Source organism: Pinus tabuliformis, chromosome 2_1, assembly GCF_031772625.1.
Source record: "Pinus tabuliformis cultivar Carrire ecotype Pingquan chromosome 2_1, CPIR1, whole genome shotgun sequence".
Lineage (NCBI taxonomy): Eukaryota > Viridiplantae > Streptophyta > Pinopsida > Pinales > Pinaceae > Pinus > Pinus tabuliformis.
In genome coordinates, this window is record NC_142299.1 from 647,897,590 (window position 1) to 647,913,643 (window position 16,054).

Below are 16,054 nucleotides of genomic sequence, written 5' to 3' on the forward strand. Positions count from 1 at the left end.
TTGTCCCTTGCATGCTACTCTCCTTTGCAGACAGATGCTCCGGCTGGAATCCCAGATAAACACACCGGCAACTCCTCAACTCCAATCTGCCCCACAAAAAACCCCAGGGTCAGCCTCTAGGGACTGCGTCAGCCTTTTCTACCCTCTACGTCAGCTTTCCAAGCAGTTCCGGCTTCTGCCCTCTGCGCCAGCTTTCCTGGCAATTCCGGCTTCTTCCCTCTGTGTTAGCTTTCCCGGCTGTTCTAGCAGTTCCTGACAGTTCCGACTGTTCCCAGTAATTTCGGCTTCTACCCTTTGCGTCAACTTTCCCGGCAGTTCCGACTGTTCCCGACAGTTCCGGCTTCTGCCCTCTATGTTAGCTTTCCCGATTGTTCCCGGCAGTTCCGGCTTCCACCCTCTGCGTCAGCTTTCCCGGTTGTTCCAGCAGTTCCCGAACATGAGCATACTTTGATCATATGTTGTCTTCTCTCTATATTCTAATGCTTTGAGTTTAGGTATGTTCTATGCTTAGAGCAATTTATTTCAATTTTCACAATTAGCTCAATATCTTTTCCAGATTAGCAATCACGTCCGCATTAAAGTAAACTGCAGATAGAACATAAACATAAATCGCAGAAGACAAGCCAAGACAAGAGGACACAAGATGTGGCGCTAGCCAGGGATAAACCCCAATGTGGGGAAAACCTTGATCAATTCTTCTTATATGTTCTTCAATAGTTCAGTAGAGAGAGAGAGAGAGAGATAGTACATTTACAATAGAGGTCAACAATTTGACTTATCTAGATAAGAGCATAGATCATCTCTACGAAGATGATACATGAGATCAATTGAAGACATGTTGCTTCAATTGATTCTCCAAGGTGACTCCACCTATCGTTGTGCTGCATTTCGTCATCATGTTGCACCTCACTACGTTGCACCATGCTGCACCCATCATCACTATGTTGCATCTCATCATGCTTCATTAATCATGACTGTACCCATCACTGTACTGCATTATGTGCCATTGTTGCACCATGTTGCCATAATGACCTATGTGCTAGCTGCATCTTGCTTCCTTGTTGTCCCTTGCTTGCTTGTTGTCTCTAGCATGCTTGTTGTCCTTAGCATGTTTGTTGTCCTTAGAGTGCTTGCTGTTGCATGCTAGCTGTACCAATACATGCTTGCTTCACTAAGTATCATGTTGTTGTCCCAATATTAGTTTGTTGTCCCTTGCATGCTTGCTGTAACATTGCATGCTTGGTGTACTTGCTGCTAAGTACCATACATCTGCCCCAATGTTAGTTAGTTGTCCCTTGCATGCTACTCTCCTTCGAAGACAGATGCTCCGGCTGAAACCCTGGATAAAGACTCTGGCAGCTCCTCAACTCCAATCTAACCCATAAAAAACCCCAGCGTCAGCCTCTAGGGACTACGTCAGCTTTCTCGGTAGTTCCGACTTCTGCCCTCTGCGCTAGCTTTCCCGGCAGTTCCCGACAGTTCTGGCTTCTTCCCTCTGCGTCAGCTTTCCCGGCTGTTCCAGCAGTTCCTGACAATTCCGACTGTTCCCAACAGTTCCGGCTTCTGCCCTCTGCGTCAGCTTTCCCGGCTGTTCCGACAGTTCCGACTGTTCCCAGCAGTTCTGGTTTCTACCCTCTGTGTCAGCTTTCCAGGCTGTTCCCGGCAGTTCCGGCTTTTGCGCTCTGCGTCAGCTTTCCCGGTTGTTCTGGCAGTTCCCGACAGTTCCGGCTTCTGCCCTTTGCGTCAGCTTTCCCAGCTATTCCAGCAGTTCCCGGCAGTTCCAGCAGTTCCGGTTGTTCCCGGCAGTTTCGGCTTTTTCCTTCTACGTCAGCTTTCCTGGCTGTTCCGGCAATTCCTGACAGTTCCGGCTATTCCCGGCTGTTCCGGTTGATCCCAGGAGTTCCGACTTCTGCCCTCTAGATTAGGGCAACGTTATCCCTCAGAATCTCTCCTCCTACTAAAACCCAAAGACAAGTAGAAAGGAATATATCCCAAGTGTGTTAAAATGACTTGAAGGCCACCTCTATTTATACTAAAACGTTGAGCACAAGTGGGGTTTATTTGGTTGCTAGCCGACCTTGATGAATTGTCCCATAACACAAATAAATTCATATCTCCATGAATACTTATCGGAATCGGATGATCTTTAGATCAATCCTACACCTCTCGATGAGAGGGATCCAAGAAAAAATTCATCTTCCATTAATAATATGACCCACATGGAGTTTGGCCCTAGTTGCCAATTTTAACACTCCCTCTCAACTAGGGAGAACTCCATCTGCTGATCCATATGTCTGACTGTACTATCTCTACCATCAGTGCCCTGTACTGCTTTGCTTTGCTCTACTAAGCTCTACTCTGCTTTGATCTGCTGAACTCTGCTTAGTTCTTCTCTGCTCTGTTGAACCATGAAGAAGAAGAGTTGATTGAGAATGTCTCATACCATTTCTACTGACCCGAAGTCAGTTTCATCTGAAGAGGGTGTGTCATATCACTCTTACTGACCCGAAGTCAGTTTTATTGATCCGAGATCAATATCACAAGAGAGTGTCTCAAACTAGTCATACTAATCCCAGATCAATTTCATTGATCCCAGATCAATGGAGGTCATCCTAGCATAGGGAGTACGGTAGATACAACGATGTGTCCATCGATAATAGTACTACTATGGTCCCTAACCCCATTTCCCTGCTCATTGATCAGATGAGAGGTACTTCCCATGAGTCCCAGACTATATGGGTAGGATGCCTCGACAGGAGAACTAATCATCCTGTCTCATAGGAGAACTAGTGATCCTGTCCCAAAGTCGCCACAGGAGAACTAATCATCCCAGCCCACAGGAGAACTAATCATCTTGTTTCACAGTTGCCACGGGAGAACTAATCATCCCAACCCACAGGAGAACTAATCATCCTGTTTCACAGTTGCCACGGGAGAACTAATCATCCCAGCCCACAGGAGAACTAATCATCTTGTTCCATAGTTGCCATGGGAGAACTAATCATCCTGGCCCACAGGAGAACTAATCATCCTGTTCCATAGTAGCCACGAGGTATCACAGGGAAAGGTTGAACCTGCCAACATGTACATAGCGCACTACCAAGGGAGGGTGAGTCGCCCTGTGGTCGTATGTCGCTCCAGTAAGTACTCCAAGCCCCCTAGAGCTCCCAAAGCTCAATGCATGCAACATGTAGTTCCCTTATACAAAGGTCTCTCAACGACTCCAAGTCGTTTGGGAAAATCGCAGATTTGACCTTTCCTCGGGGCTTTGACAAAGTGTCTGCAACCTGTACATCAGTCTCAATGCGATGGAGCCTCCTCTCTCATTTACTTACCATATCCCAGATAAGGTAGAATCTGATGTCTATCTACTGGAGCAATCATCGAATATGGGGTTCCTCAATAATCGAATCCCCCCTCTAGTTGTCACAGAGAATCATAGTGGTATTCATCATGTGTACAAATAGCTCACTGAAGAGATTCCACAACCAGGCAGCTTCACACGAGATCATACTCGTAGCTATGTATTCGGTCTCAGCGGTGCTTATAGCAACCGACTTCTGCTTCCTGCTCATCCATGATATCGAAGCAAAATCCAAAGAGAACCAACACTGAAAAGTGCTCTAGTGATCCTCCACGCTGCCTGCCCAGTCAGCATTCGAATAATCATGCAGTTTCATATTTCCAACAGTGTATCTCAATCCATGAGAGATTGTGCCCCGAAGATATCTCAGAAGATTCTTGGCACCAATCCAGTGAGGCTCAACCAAATATGAGCTCACCATGCTAATTGAAAAGCATATATTTGGACGGAAGTTCACCAAGAACATCAATGCAAACGAGTTTATGAAACTCAAAGGCATTTCCCAAATCTGGTCCATCATCACCACCATATAACTTTTGAAAGTTAAGATCCTCAAGGTAGTCACTGGCTTGCAGTTTACCATTCCACATCTGGAATCCAACTCCCTCTTACTTCTGCAAGTGAAAGGGTCTACACCTGTCAAAAATAGGTCGTCCTCAGAAGGTTCCGGTATGAGAGGTCTATCATCCACAACCTTCGAGCAATGGCTTGGATCTGTTTCACTCCTAGTGAATCTCAGCTTCATCAGACAGCTATCAATCCTCTCATACTATGCTCAAGATGTTTTGCTTCAATCCATAGAGGGCTTTCTTCCACCTATATGCATGAGATTCCCGATCATGAATCTCAAACTCCTCTTGTTGTTCCAAACCTGTGGACCTGCTACATGAGGGGAATGGTCCCATTGTGAGATTTTCCTTCGGTACATCTCAGACATGTACCTTCATGCTCCTTTTGAATTCAGGCGTCCCTGTCGTCATCTTCCCATCGATGGATGCCACCCTGAAACCTTTGACTTCCATTGCCGAAATGGGCACCAGGTTCTTCATGCGATCAGGTACGTAAAAGAGATTTTGTAAATGAATCGAGTTACCCTCATTCAATTGAGGAGTAACATCCTACACCCTTTTCGGAATACGGGGCATCGGCTCCAAGTATAATCCCATGATTGTTTCCATCTCTACCAGCTTCGAGAGAGCACCCTTCTATCCGATGAGGTGCCTTGAAGCACTACAATCAATAAGCCAGATTCCCAAAGAATCTGAAGGAGAGGACCAATACAAGATAACGCTTCTTTATCTTATCAGAAACAACATTTGATTCTTCATACTTGGGGTTCCTTGCTTGGGCTTTGTCTTCACCTCAGCTCTGATACCATGTTAAGTTTAGGTATGTTCTATGTTTAGAGCAATTTATTTGAATTTTCACAGTTAGCTCAATATCTTTTCCAAATTAGCAATCACATCAGCATTAAATTAAACTGTAGATAGAATATAAACATAAATCGTAGAAGACAAGCCAAGACAAGAGGACACAAGATGTGGCACTAGCCAGGGACAAACCCCAATGTGGGGAAACCCTTGATCAATTCTTCTTATATGTTCTTCAATAGTTCAGCAGAGAGAGAGAGAGAGAGAGATAGTATGTTTACAACAGAAGTCAACACTTTGACTTATCTAGATAAGAGCATAGATCATCTCTAAGAAGATGATACATGGGATTAGTTGAAGACCTGTTGCTTCAACTGATTCTCCAAATTGACTCCTTCACCTATCGTTGTGCTGCATTTCGTTATCATGCTGCACCCATCATCACTATGCTGCATCTCATCATGCTTCATTAATCATGATTGTACCCATCACTTTACTGCATTATGTGCCATTGTTGCACCATGTTACCATATTGACCTATGTGCTAGCTACACCTTGCTTGCTTGTTGTCCCTTGCTTGCTTGTTGTCCCTAGCATGCTTGTTGTCCTTAGCATGCTTGCTGTTGCATGCTAGCTGTCTCTTGCATGCTAGCTGTACCAATACATGCTTGCTGCACTAAGTATCATGTTGTTGTCCCAATATTAGTTTGTTGTCCCTTACATGCTACTCTCTTTCAGAGACAGATGCTCTGGCTGAAACCCCGGATAAACACTCCGGCAGCTCCTCAGCTCCAATTTGCCCAACAAAAAACCCCAGCGTCAGCTTCTAGGGACTGCGTCAAACTTTTCTACCCTCTACGTTAGCTTTCTCGACAGTTCCGGTAGTTCCAGCTATTCCCGGCAGTTCCAACTTCTGCCCTCTGCATTAGCTTTCCCGACAGTTCCTGGTAGTTCCGGCATTTTCCCTCTACGTCAGCTTTCCCGGCTGTTCCGGCAGTTTCCGACAGTTCCCAACAGTTTCGGCTGTTCCCGGTAGTTCCAACTTCTGCCCTCTGCGTCAGCTTTCCCGTCTGTTCCAATAGTTCCCTACAGTTCTGGTTGTTCCCGGAAGTTCCGGCTTCTACCCTCTGTATCAGCTTTCCCAGCCATTCCCGGCAGTTCCGACTTCTACCCTCTGCATCAGCTTTCCCGACTGTTCCAGCAATTCCCGACAGTTCCAGTCGTTCCGACAGTTTTGGCTTCTACCGTTTGCATCAACTTTCCCGGCTATTCTGATTGTTCCCGGCCGTTCCAGTTGTTCTCGCAATTCCGACTTCTGCCCTCTGCGTTAGTTTTCTCAGCTGTTCCGACAGTTCCCAGCAGTTCCGGCTGTTCCTGGCTGTTTCGGTTGATCCCGGTAGTTCCGGCGTCTGCCCTCTAGATTATGGCAGCGTTATCCCTTAGGATCTCTCCTCCTACTAAAACCCAAAGATAAGTAGAGAGAAAGATATCCCAATTGTGTTGAAATAACTTGAAGGCCACCTCTATTTATACTAAAACGTTGAGCACAAGTGGAGTTTATTTGGTTGCTGGCCGACCTTGACGAATTGTCCCATAACACAAATAAATTCATATCACCATGAATACTTATCGGAATCAGATGATCTTTAGATCATTCCTACACCTCTCGATGAGAGGGATCCAAGAAAAATATCAGCTTCCATTAATAAGATAACCCACATGGAGTTTGGCCCTAGTTGCCAATTTTAACACAACTTGAATTAACTAAGCCAACTAATTCAAATTAACTTAGTTAACTATTACAAGTTGTCATGAGATGTGGAATTACAATTTATTTCCAATTTAATTCAAGGACAAATTAAATTAGGATCTTTCTTAATGCTATTTTTAACATTTCTTCTAATTATTCTCAACATTTCCTTCTTTATGGGGTTTACATTGCCATTCTACTATTTGTGAATGTCATTTTCCTTCTTTCCAACCAGCGTTTTAAAACTAGACCAGTCCGAATCAGATTCGGCCTGGTAGATCGAGCCAGATCCCTGCCCGAGTTGACTAGGTAGAAAAATCAATCTGGCGGCATATCTGTTACCGAATCGGCTAAGCAGGACACTGATTGGGCAGTTCGGTAATGGACCGGACAACTCCGCTGAGCCCGTCTTAAACTGGTCGAGCTAGTCCACGGGGAAAAAAGGCGACAACTCAAACTTCAAACTCAATTTTTTTTTTCTTTTTTTTAATGCCTCTACCCCTCTCCTAAGCCTATAAAAGTGACCCAATCCCCTCACATTTACTCACAACTATCTCATTGCATTTGTGAGGAGTTTGTGAAGAGTTGAAGTTGGTTTTTGGAGCAATAGTAAGGAGGAGCCATGGGTTTCCCTGTCTGACTTTGATTCAAAGTTTGAGCTAGATGACCTTACCTTGTTTAGCAATAATGGCTAGTGATGTTTTGTTGTAGAGGCCATTTAGAGCCTCCTTGGTTATGTGTTTTTGTTTTGATCTCTATATATTACATGTATTGGACAGTGCACTGGGTGCCATTTTGATATAATAGATATATTCATGAGCATACTTTGATCATATGTTGTCTTCTCTCTATATTCTAATGCTTTGAGTTTGGAAACATGAATGAAAATCTTTAAAAATATGTTTTTTCATAAAAAAAAAATATTTAATGTATTTTTTACAACCACCGAGTCACTGAAATCAACTAGGCCGAGTCAATACCGAGTCGGAGTTGGAGTCAACCCCCAGCCAGTTCCGAATCCGAGTTAGAGTTGGAGTCAACCCTTAGCCAGTTCCGACTCTGAGTTGGAGTTTTAAAACTAAACTATGTTTCCAACACAATTGTAGACTACATAAACAATCAAACACTTTGAACCCATATTGTGATAACCATGATCTTCAGGTCAACATTGGAAATACAAAACTATGGCCTTCAACATTTCTGCAAAAGAGGCTTCCAATACTATCCTCGCCTTTAAAGGATGGGATGTAGAATAGTTTTATTCTACCCACCCTACACTTAACATGGAGTGATTCATTAGGCCATCTTTTATCTGGATAGCAATGTCAAGATGAAGGTTGAATAGAGAATATGCAATTTTAACAAACTTGGAGAGAGAATGTTTCAAGATTCAATTTCAAGATATTGAGACTGACATTCACCCCTTTCACACCCTAGTGAAACCTTCTATCTTTTATGCCCTAGAGGGGTTTGGAGCCTGTTACCCCTTCTTATAGCAAGGGTAAATTTTTTTACCTTCCTTTCGATGAATGGGGCTAGATATGAACATGTAGAAGAAATAAGGAAAGGTCTGCTCTGGAGAAATGTGGTTAGGTATCCAGGATGAGGGATGTTGTGGGCAAGGTTCTTGGCTTAGCAAGTGATAATGATGGACAGAAAAGGTTGTTGTTAGTATTGTAATGTGTTGTTCTAGGTCTATCCTAAAGCAGTGGCAGTATATCCCAGTCTAAAAGGAAGTTGAAAGTGTGTTCTCTAAAGATAGTTACCAGCAAATGGAGATACTAAAGTGCACACATAGGCTGTCTTCATATCCTGTTTGAAGAGCTGACATTTGCAGAAGATAAGGCAATGACAATACACCTTTCCAGATATATTCCACCTGCAGGATAACAGCAATAAACCCATGTTGCAGGGTGCCTTTATGAATTGGCTTATATGGAGGGTAAGGTGCATTATTTGAAGTGAGGAACAATTTGAGTTTGCATGGATGGTTAAGGGTTTTCCACCTATTCTTTACTCTACCTGGTGACCAGTCTATTATTAGCCATAGGAAGGAGGACCATCACTTGAGGTTATTTCATGCATGATCTAGCAGTTATTTTGGGCAGGTTAGTTTGTACTCTTGGAGCAGATATTGTGATGCATTTAGCAACTAAATTCATAACTGGGCATAGTGATGTCATGGCAGGTGTTCTTGCTGTAAAGGAGGAAAAGTTTGGCCAAAGATATCTATTTTCTATGGAATACAAAGTTCATAGTTGGTGCTGTGATTTTTACTGGACATGAAACAAAGATTATGATGAATTCAAAGCGAACTTGACAAACTTATATTGGTTTTTTTGGGTGTTCTCTTTGTAATGTGTGTCATTAGAGCTATTGGAAGTGGAGTTTTCATCAACCCCGAGTACTATTATTATCTTGGCCTTGTCACTGAGGTCGAGAGAGCAGCAACCCACCGCAATTATGTGAAACTTGAGGAGCTTCAAAGATCAGCTGATTATGTGCATGAATAGGGTTTGATGATGACACTATCAGTGAAGCCCTCAATCACAAGTTTAGCAAGGGGGGACTATGTAAATATGGTAAGAAGTAATATGTCTTGTTCTTTCGAATGGGGATAACTTGTCAGGAGTCAAGCCGAGTCCAAAGAAGCGAGAGAACGTGAAAAGTTGTATTGTGTATCCATGAATGAAATCAAACCATAAAGAACACAAAAACTGTGATTTCTTCTTACAGCGTCAAGGCATCGGGAAGGACCTGGTTCAGTATGTGAATAAAGTGCAGAGCAGCGGTAAAGATGATACCCGTGTCAGAGAATAAGGTCTCTATCAGAGATAAGGAGCCACCAATTGTAAGAGGTTTTCCTTGGTGGGACTAAGCTACCTCTCTGGAATATAGAAGATGCCACATGGTTTAGCCAAGGTATAGCCTGCAATTTCGGTGGCATCTATGGCATGATCCTACTGGCCTAGAAGTTCAATTATCGCGCTCGAGTCATAGCCGTTATTCAGACCTAAAGAACAATGGCAAGTGTTTTATCCGAGGGGTTCAAGCACGGACAGGAAAGCAAGGGTTTTAACGGAGGAGGTTACGGCCTCAAGTAGCCGCTTGACTGGACCCTTGGTTACAACAATTTCAAGTGTGGATAGAGACACGACATTAGTCACAGGATTCAAAATGTTTCGCTGCATCCAACAAATCGTCGGGTCATTGGAATTTGACCCTTTTCAATTATATTATTTTTGCTATGGAAATTATTCAAACAAACTTCAAAAGAAAATTATCCAAGTCTAGAGAATCGATCCACTATGGTGTTGTCTCTCTGCTGCGTATTCTTGCCTCAGGAGAAGATTCTCCAACCAAAAACTATTTCCGCCCCTCTTTGCGTGATCACCACGAAATCATTGCGCTGCTCTAACCTCAGCAATTCGATCTGCCTGATCAACTCTTTGTGTGTATTTTCCAAGTGACCATCAAGCCTTCTCGTATAATCCTCTCGTTGATCAATCAACAACCCAGATTAGATTCTAATCAATGGCTAGGATCATATTGACTTGATCTCTGCCTTCTTCTAGAAGTTACACCCATAGTTTAGATTAATATCCATTAATTATTTTAATTTCCGAAGTTTAGACTTAAGGTCCCATTAAAAATAATTAATTATTTTAATAAAACTTTCTCTGGGTGGAATTTCCCAAAACGATTTCTGGGTATTGGAGAATGCACGTGTCTAAGACTCTCTACAAAATTTGAGACTTAGAGCACATCCGATGCTACCAAAAATCAACAATTTGTAGGTGATATCATTCCTTGTTTAGAAATTGACAATTCTTTGAAATTTTCATACACTACAATGATAACATACTATAACATGCAATTGACAATACATGAAGTATTCGGAGTGTTAAGGGAATTCTATAAGAACAAAGAACAAATCACAGAGTAAAGGGGAATCTCATTAAATGCTAGACAGCCCACAAGAACAAAATGGACAAAGGTTTCAAGGACATCAAGGTTTCCAACCGTATGCTCTACTAACATCCAAGGCCGAGAAAAAATGTGTAATGTATCATCCAAAGGTTATATGGCTTGAAGTCCACGTTGCTGGACTCACCTAGTAACAAAGTTTTGTTCACGATGCCTCTTGTGATTGGAACCAAGTGATAGACTCTGTAGGAGACATACTACAAAGATACAAACACATAGAGAGAAACAATTTTGTTTTCATACATATCTGTAATGGTGTTCTTTAAAGACTACATAACATGATTCAGTTGAGAATAAAATTGTTGTTGTTAATTACAAACACATACAAAGAAACACCTTTGTTTTCATACATAGATGTAATGGTGTTCTTTAAAGACTACATAACTTGATTCAGATGGGAATATGATTGTTGTTGTTAGAAGATAAGGAGTTTCCAACTGTATCAATTAAACTCTCTTCAAAAGGTCTCTCTCCAGACCTTTATTTGACCAACTTTGTGTTTCATGGTAGTATTTTTATTATAGCAATCTTCCTTTGTTTATGGCCAGTTGATTCCAAGTTGCTACATATGTACTTGATTTCAAGTCTGTTAAAAATAGACAACAACATAGAATTTTAAGCAACAACATGATTGTCAGTTAAACTGTATTATTTAAGACTGATTACCTTTTCCCTTGTTACTTGATCGATGAAAGGAGACACAATCTTCCATGCTGCCCAAAATATATATGGTCGATGAATAAGGTACACCTTTCCTAAGCGTTCTGGATAGTAATCCTGTAATATTTCAGATGCATTAATTTCAAACAAAAGAGATGTCTATAATCACGCACCCTATTCTCCTTGACTTTCTCAGTTATGTTACAAACGATACATACCACGGTAGATTAAACTTTATTCCAAAGCAAGAAATAGGCAGATTCATTAAACTGGGGCAAAATAGAAAGTATTATTAGTTTTTTTAATGCCTGCTCGGCCAAGTACAATAACCTTAGAGATACAACATGGTTTAGAGGTGGAACACTGATCGTTACAAATTATATTGTTTTGGTAAATAATACCCTCTTGTTCATGATCATTCAAAAGTAGTCACTACTTTCTTAAACTTTTAATAAACAATTTCAAGCGCAAGGATTTCAGGCTTGAGCTTATGGCTTCGAGTGTAAAGTGTATAACAACTCCATTGTGCAGGCTATAATTATGATTAAAGTTTGTCTAATAATGTGTATGACACACAGGATGCAAACATAAGTTTTTAAGTGATTTACAAAATATCAAGGCACGAGAACAACCAGGCGTTAAGGATCCGTAACATCGTAATCAGAATTACAGTAATCTGCATGATAATTAAAACATCCTCAAAATAGAAAGCCCTCGTACTGTTTACTGAACTCCAATAAGAGTGCAGGTCATAAAAGTCAAGTGATGCCTAGAAAAATGGACACTATATTGACTAAATCATTCCCTTTGCAGGCCCTACATTTGTTGTCAAGTCTCTACTTTTCAAGCAAAGGCTTGTACTGCAAGTACTTAGGTTCAATTTCTCGTGTATCAAAAAGTTCCCAATAACAACCAGAGAACAAAGTGCAAAACAATGCAAACTACTTAATACTTTTTGATATAAAGCAATCTAATATATAGTTTTATTCCATACTCTCCAAATATTAGGCCAATAGGCAATAGCATCTGACTATAGTAGAAGATTTATTTCCATCTATAATGTCTTAAGAAGGGGAAAAAGATTTAAAACTGTCCTCTCAACAGATAAATTGCAAGATTCTGTTTAGACCCACTGACAAGTCTTCTTAGATCTCGTTAGGACTATGGTATAAATTAGTTAATGGTGAAAGGTCAGGTTAGGCATTGTTATAAAAAGTCACATTATAAAATCTTGTAATATAATCTGTGAATTGGATTTCTTATAACGTGTTGTATTAAGCACGTAAAAAGCTGAATGTAGGTCATAGGTGGATATCAAATAGGAATTGAAGTTTTTATATACTGCAACATTATGTCTGTAGTGTTGTCCTCACCTTCTTATTAGTGGTAATTGTCTTTCATTCTTGTGTTCTATTGGGTGCTTAAAGTATTTGTCTCATCTGCAATTCCTTGGTTTTTTAACTGGAACAATTCTTTTTGGAGAATCAGTAACTTTGAAAGATCGGCTGCCACTATTACACTAGATACACCTATTTCATAAAATGGCACAAACAGGCCAGTTACAATATGTCTCCAGAGACTTGAACCCATGTAGCTAAGAAACCGGATTCGTCCTCCCCACCCCCTCGTGTCCCGAATACCACAGTCCACGTGTCGGACACAATTCTCAAGATACACATGTTCGATTCGTGATTTGAGCGTGTTTGAACACGTGAGCTTCGCGTGTCCGAGCGTGTCCCGATTTCGGGACACGTGTCCCTCTAGAAAAGCATGTTGTGGGTCTTTTTAATCCTGATTTGGGTCGCTTTCTCCTCATTCTTGTGTCTCTATCTTGCTGTGGATGTGTGGGAGCGAGTAGCAAAGGGTTTAGGAGTGTTTTGGAGGTGAATCAAGCAACCGGTAAGTGCATTTTGCTTCCATTTTTTTTCCATTTTTGCTACAGCAGTTTGCCTGTCCATTTTGTTCACATGCTAGTCCAATTTTTCTTTATTTTTTATAGCATTCATAGCTCAATCAAGGGAAGCAAGGAAGGAGCAAAAGAAGGGGATGAATTTCCCCATTGGTGATGCCCCTCCTATTCTAGTTTCATCAGGGTCTGCAAGTGTTCCCTCTATTGGAAGTGGGTCTGCAACAACAACTTCAAATGTTGAAGGCAAAATAAATTTAGAAAGGCAACAGGCTCAAGAAAATAAATATCCCTTGTGGAAGTATGTCATAAGAGATGACTTAACGAGAAAATTGTAGTTTCTTGTCTTTCTCCTATTGCATCATTGATGAATTTGTCACGATTTTATTTGTAATATGTATGCATAATGTGTCAACTTACAAATTTACAATGTAGAATCTAGAACTATGTCTGAATTTGTATCATGCTATGTCTGAATTTGTATCATGAATGGGATTTTGTGTAATATGAAATCAATGATATATATATATATATATATATCGTGTCCTACGTATCCTGTTCTGGGGGGTCTATGTGCCCTGTATCAGGCACTTGAATTTGTGTGTCTTGCGTGTCTCGTGTCCTCGTGTCAGGTGACAGCCACATAGCTAGGGAAACAAATTGTTCACCAAACCACTTGAGCTAAGATCCTTTGACCTTTAAAAAGGAGGACACGGGGGTGAGCTTTGATCCACTTATGTGTGCACGGTTCACAAAACCATTTAATATGGCTTCTCTAGGTGCAACCACACATTCAACCACTACCTCAAGGTGCCCCCATGGCTCCAGGTAAAGCCCTCATGGGAAATGAACCTTGCTCGACAATGAGAAACTCACATTCCACCATTGGATCCAAACCCTTGAGGCAAAAAAAATTAAGGGGACATGGGGGTGGACTCTGATCCACTGATGTGTGCGTGGGTCACAAAACCATTTATATAGTCTCTTTGGGTGCAACCACACATTCAATCACTACCTGAAGGTGTCCCCATGTGTAACAACCCTGCTAATTTAATCTATCTTATAAAGTTTTAAACTCTATAATAAAACCAATTATGTGGAAATTTAAAAAACTATAAGTATGATAAGTTTATATATATATATAATTTAAATTTAAAACATATATAAGTTTAAACTTTATAAAATATATAACTTAACCATTTAATATATATATATTAATATTACAAAACATGTAATTGAATTATATAAAGTATGTATATATATATCTAACTTTGTATAAAGTATAAATGTGATAAAGTATAAATAAAACTTTATATATAATGTTATAAAGTATAAATGAGACTTTATATAAAGGAATGTTATAAAGTATGTAAATTAAAACTTTACAGATTATACGAAAGGTGTATATGCTAAGGTCCATAAATTGATTCATGATATTCTATGCAATAACCTACCTATGAGCCACCCCAGTCCATTAATAAAAGCGCGTCCGAACCAGCTGAGTACTTATTGCAGAACGCAGAAGTCAGTGAAGAAATATCTGAGAGCCTTCAATGCATGGAAGGCGGTGGCTGCAAGTGGGAGGGCGGCCACCGCCAGGCCAGGGAATAAATAGCGGAGGCCTGAACCTGGAGAGGGGGGGGAAAAACCAGAGAAGTATAGATTCATCAGCAGGAAACCAGGAGAAGAGACTTATCAGTGGAAGAGCTTTAAGTGATCTGAGTTCTGGGCACGGAGGGACAGAGAGCCTCTGTGGAGAGCTTTCTGGATTGAGCAACCAGGTTGCTCTGTCTGGTTGGGTGGTATTGGCCATCTCGAAATTGGGTCAAATCAGCCAGCAGTTCAGGATCGCCAGTTCGGTAGCAGAATCGGAAATCAGCCAGCAGTTCAGGTAGGTGCAAATTACAGTTTTATGCATGATTGTTTTCAAATTTTATGAGTATTTATATGGTTGTTGTAATTCGAAATTAGGGCACTACACATGGTATCAGAGCCCTGTTCAAACCTTCGGACCTCCCAACCCTACGCTCCTGTACGCTGTGATTTAATTCTGCCCAGGACCTGCTGATTCCGCCTTCTAGTCGCTCAAGAATCCCCTTCTAATTCGGCCTCAAGGCCTGCGACTGTCTCAAGAGGTTCGGTCTACCTCATTAATCAATCAGAGAACCTTCAAGCCCATAGCGAGACCGAATCTGACCGGGTCTCTAGGGTCTCTGTTCCTATCGCATTTAAATCCTGGAGCATCTCCGCTCATCTACCTTATCGCGTTTGGAGAGGATCGATCCTGTCACCTCTCGTCAAAGAAATGTTCAGGCCTTACCGCTGGCCACCTTACCCAAGGGCCACCGCATTCTGGATTTCATTTTTTTCAGAACCTCTGGCCTGAGCATGTGCGTTTGCGGAGTTACGGCTTATGATTACAGTCATATTGGCCATGCTCGAGTTTATGTTGCATTCGATATCCTTGCTGTGGCCGCGTATTTACTTCGAGTGGGTCGATTTTACTAAAACAGAGTGAATATCCCGGTCCCCTAAGGTAGAAGCCTAAAATGAGATTCAAATTCAAAAAAAAATATATTTCCAGTCAGTGTTTTGAGTCTCGACTTGTCGCTTTCACCGACTCAAATAATCGTTGGAATACTAAAATCTAACGGCGGTAGAAAGCGGTTTTGCGTTTCCCAAATAAATATGATGGCGAATAAAAATTTTAAAATCTATTTAGATATTTTGGAGTTAAATATAGACACAGAATCAAATCCTTTGTAAATATTTGGCCATGAATATTCTCGTTTCTCGGAGCATTGGCTTGTTATTCGTTATATGGTCTTTTAAATATGTTTCTAGCTTTGTTTCTTTTGCACGCAGTGTTCAGACATCTTAGTTCTCCCTAAATATTATACATGACGTATTTGACATTCTCGTTAACAGCTTTTGTTTCTGATGGATTATGCAAACCGCAAGCAAAATACCCCCTTTTCTCTGCCGGGATTTTCTTAAAATCTCAACAGAATGACCAT

General features: G+C 41.1%; 1 protein-coding gene across 2 annotated transcripts in view; it reads right to left on the minus strand.

Annotated features, from left to right (window-relative positions):
• Positions 1-16,054, minus strand: part of LOC149202248 (uncharacterized) — a 207,304-nt gene that overhangs the window by 67,662 nt on the left and 123,588 nt on the right. For both annotated transcript variants that reach the window (XM_089403139.1, XM_089403140.1), the window contains exon 5: positions 11,138-11,248. In XM_089403139.1, coding sequence (XP_089259265.1) covers positions 11,138-11,248 — 111 coding nt within the window. The remainder of the gene's footprint in view (positions 1-11,137; positions 11,249-16,054) is intronic.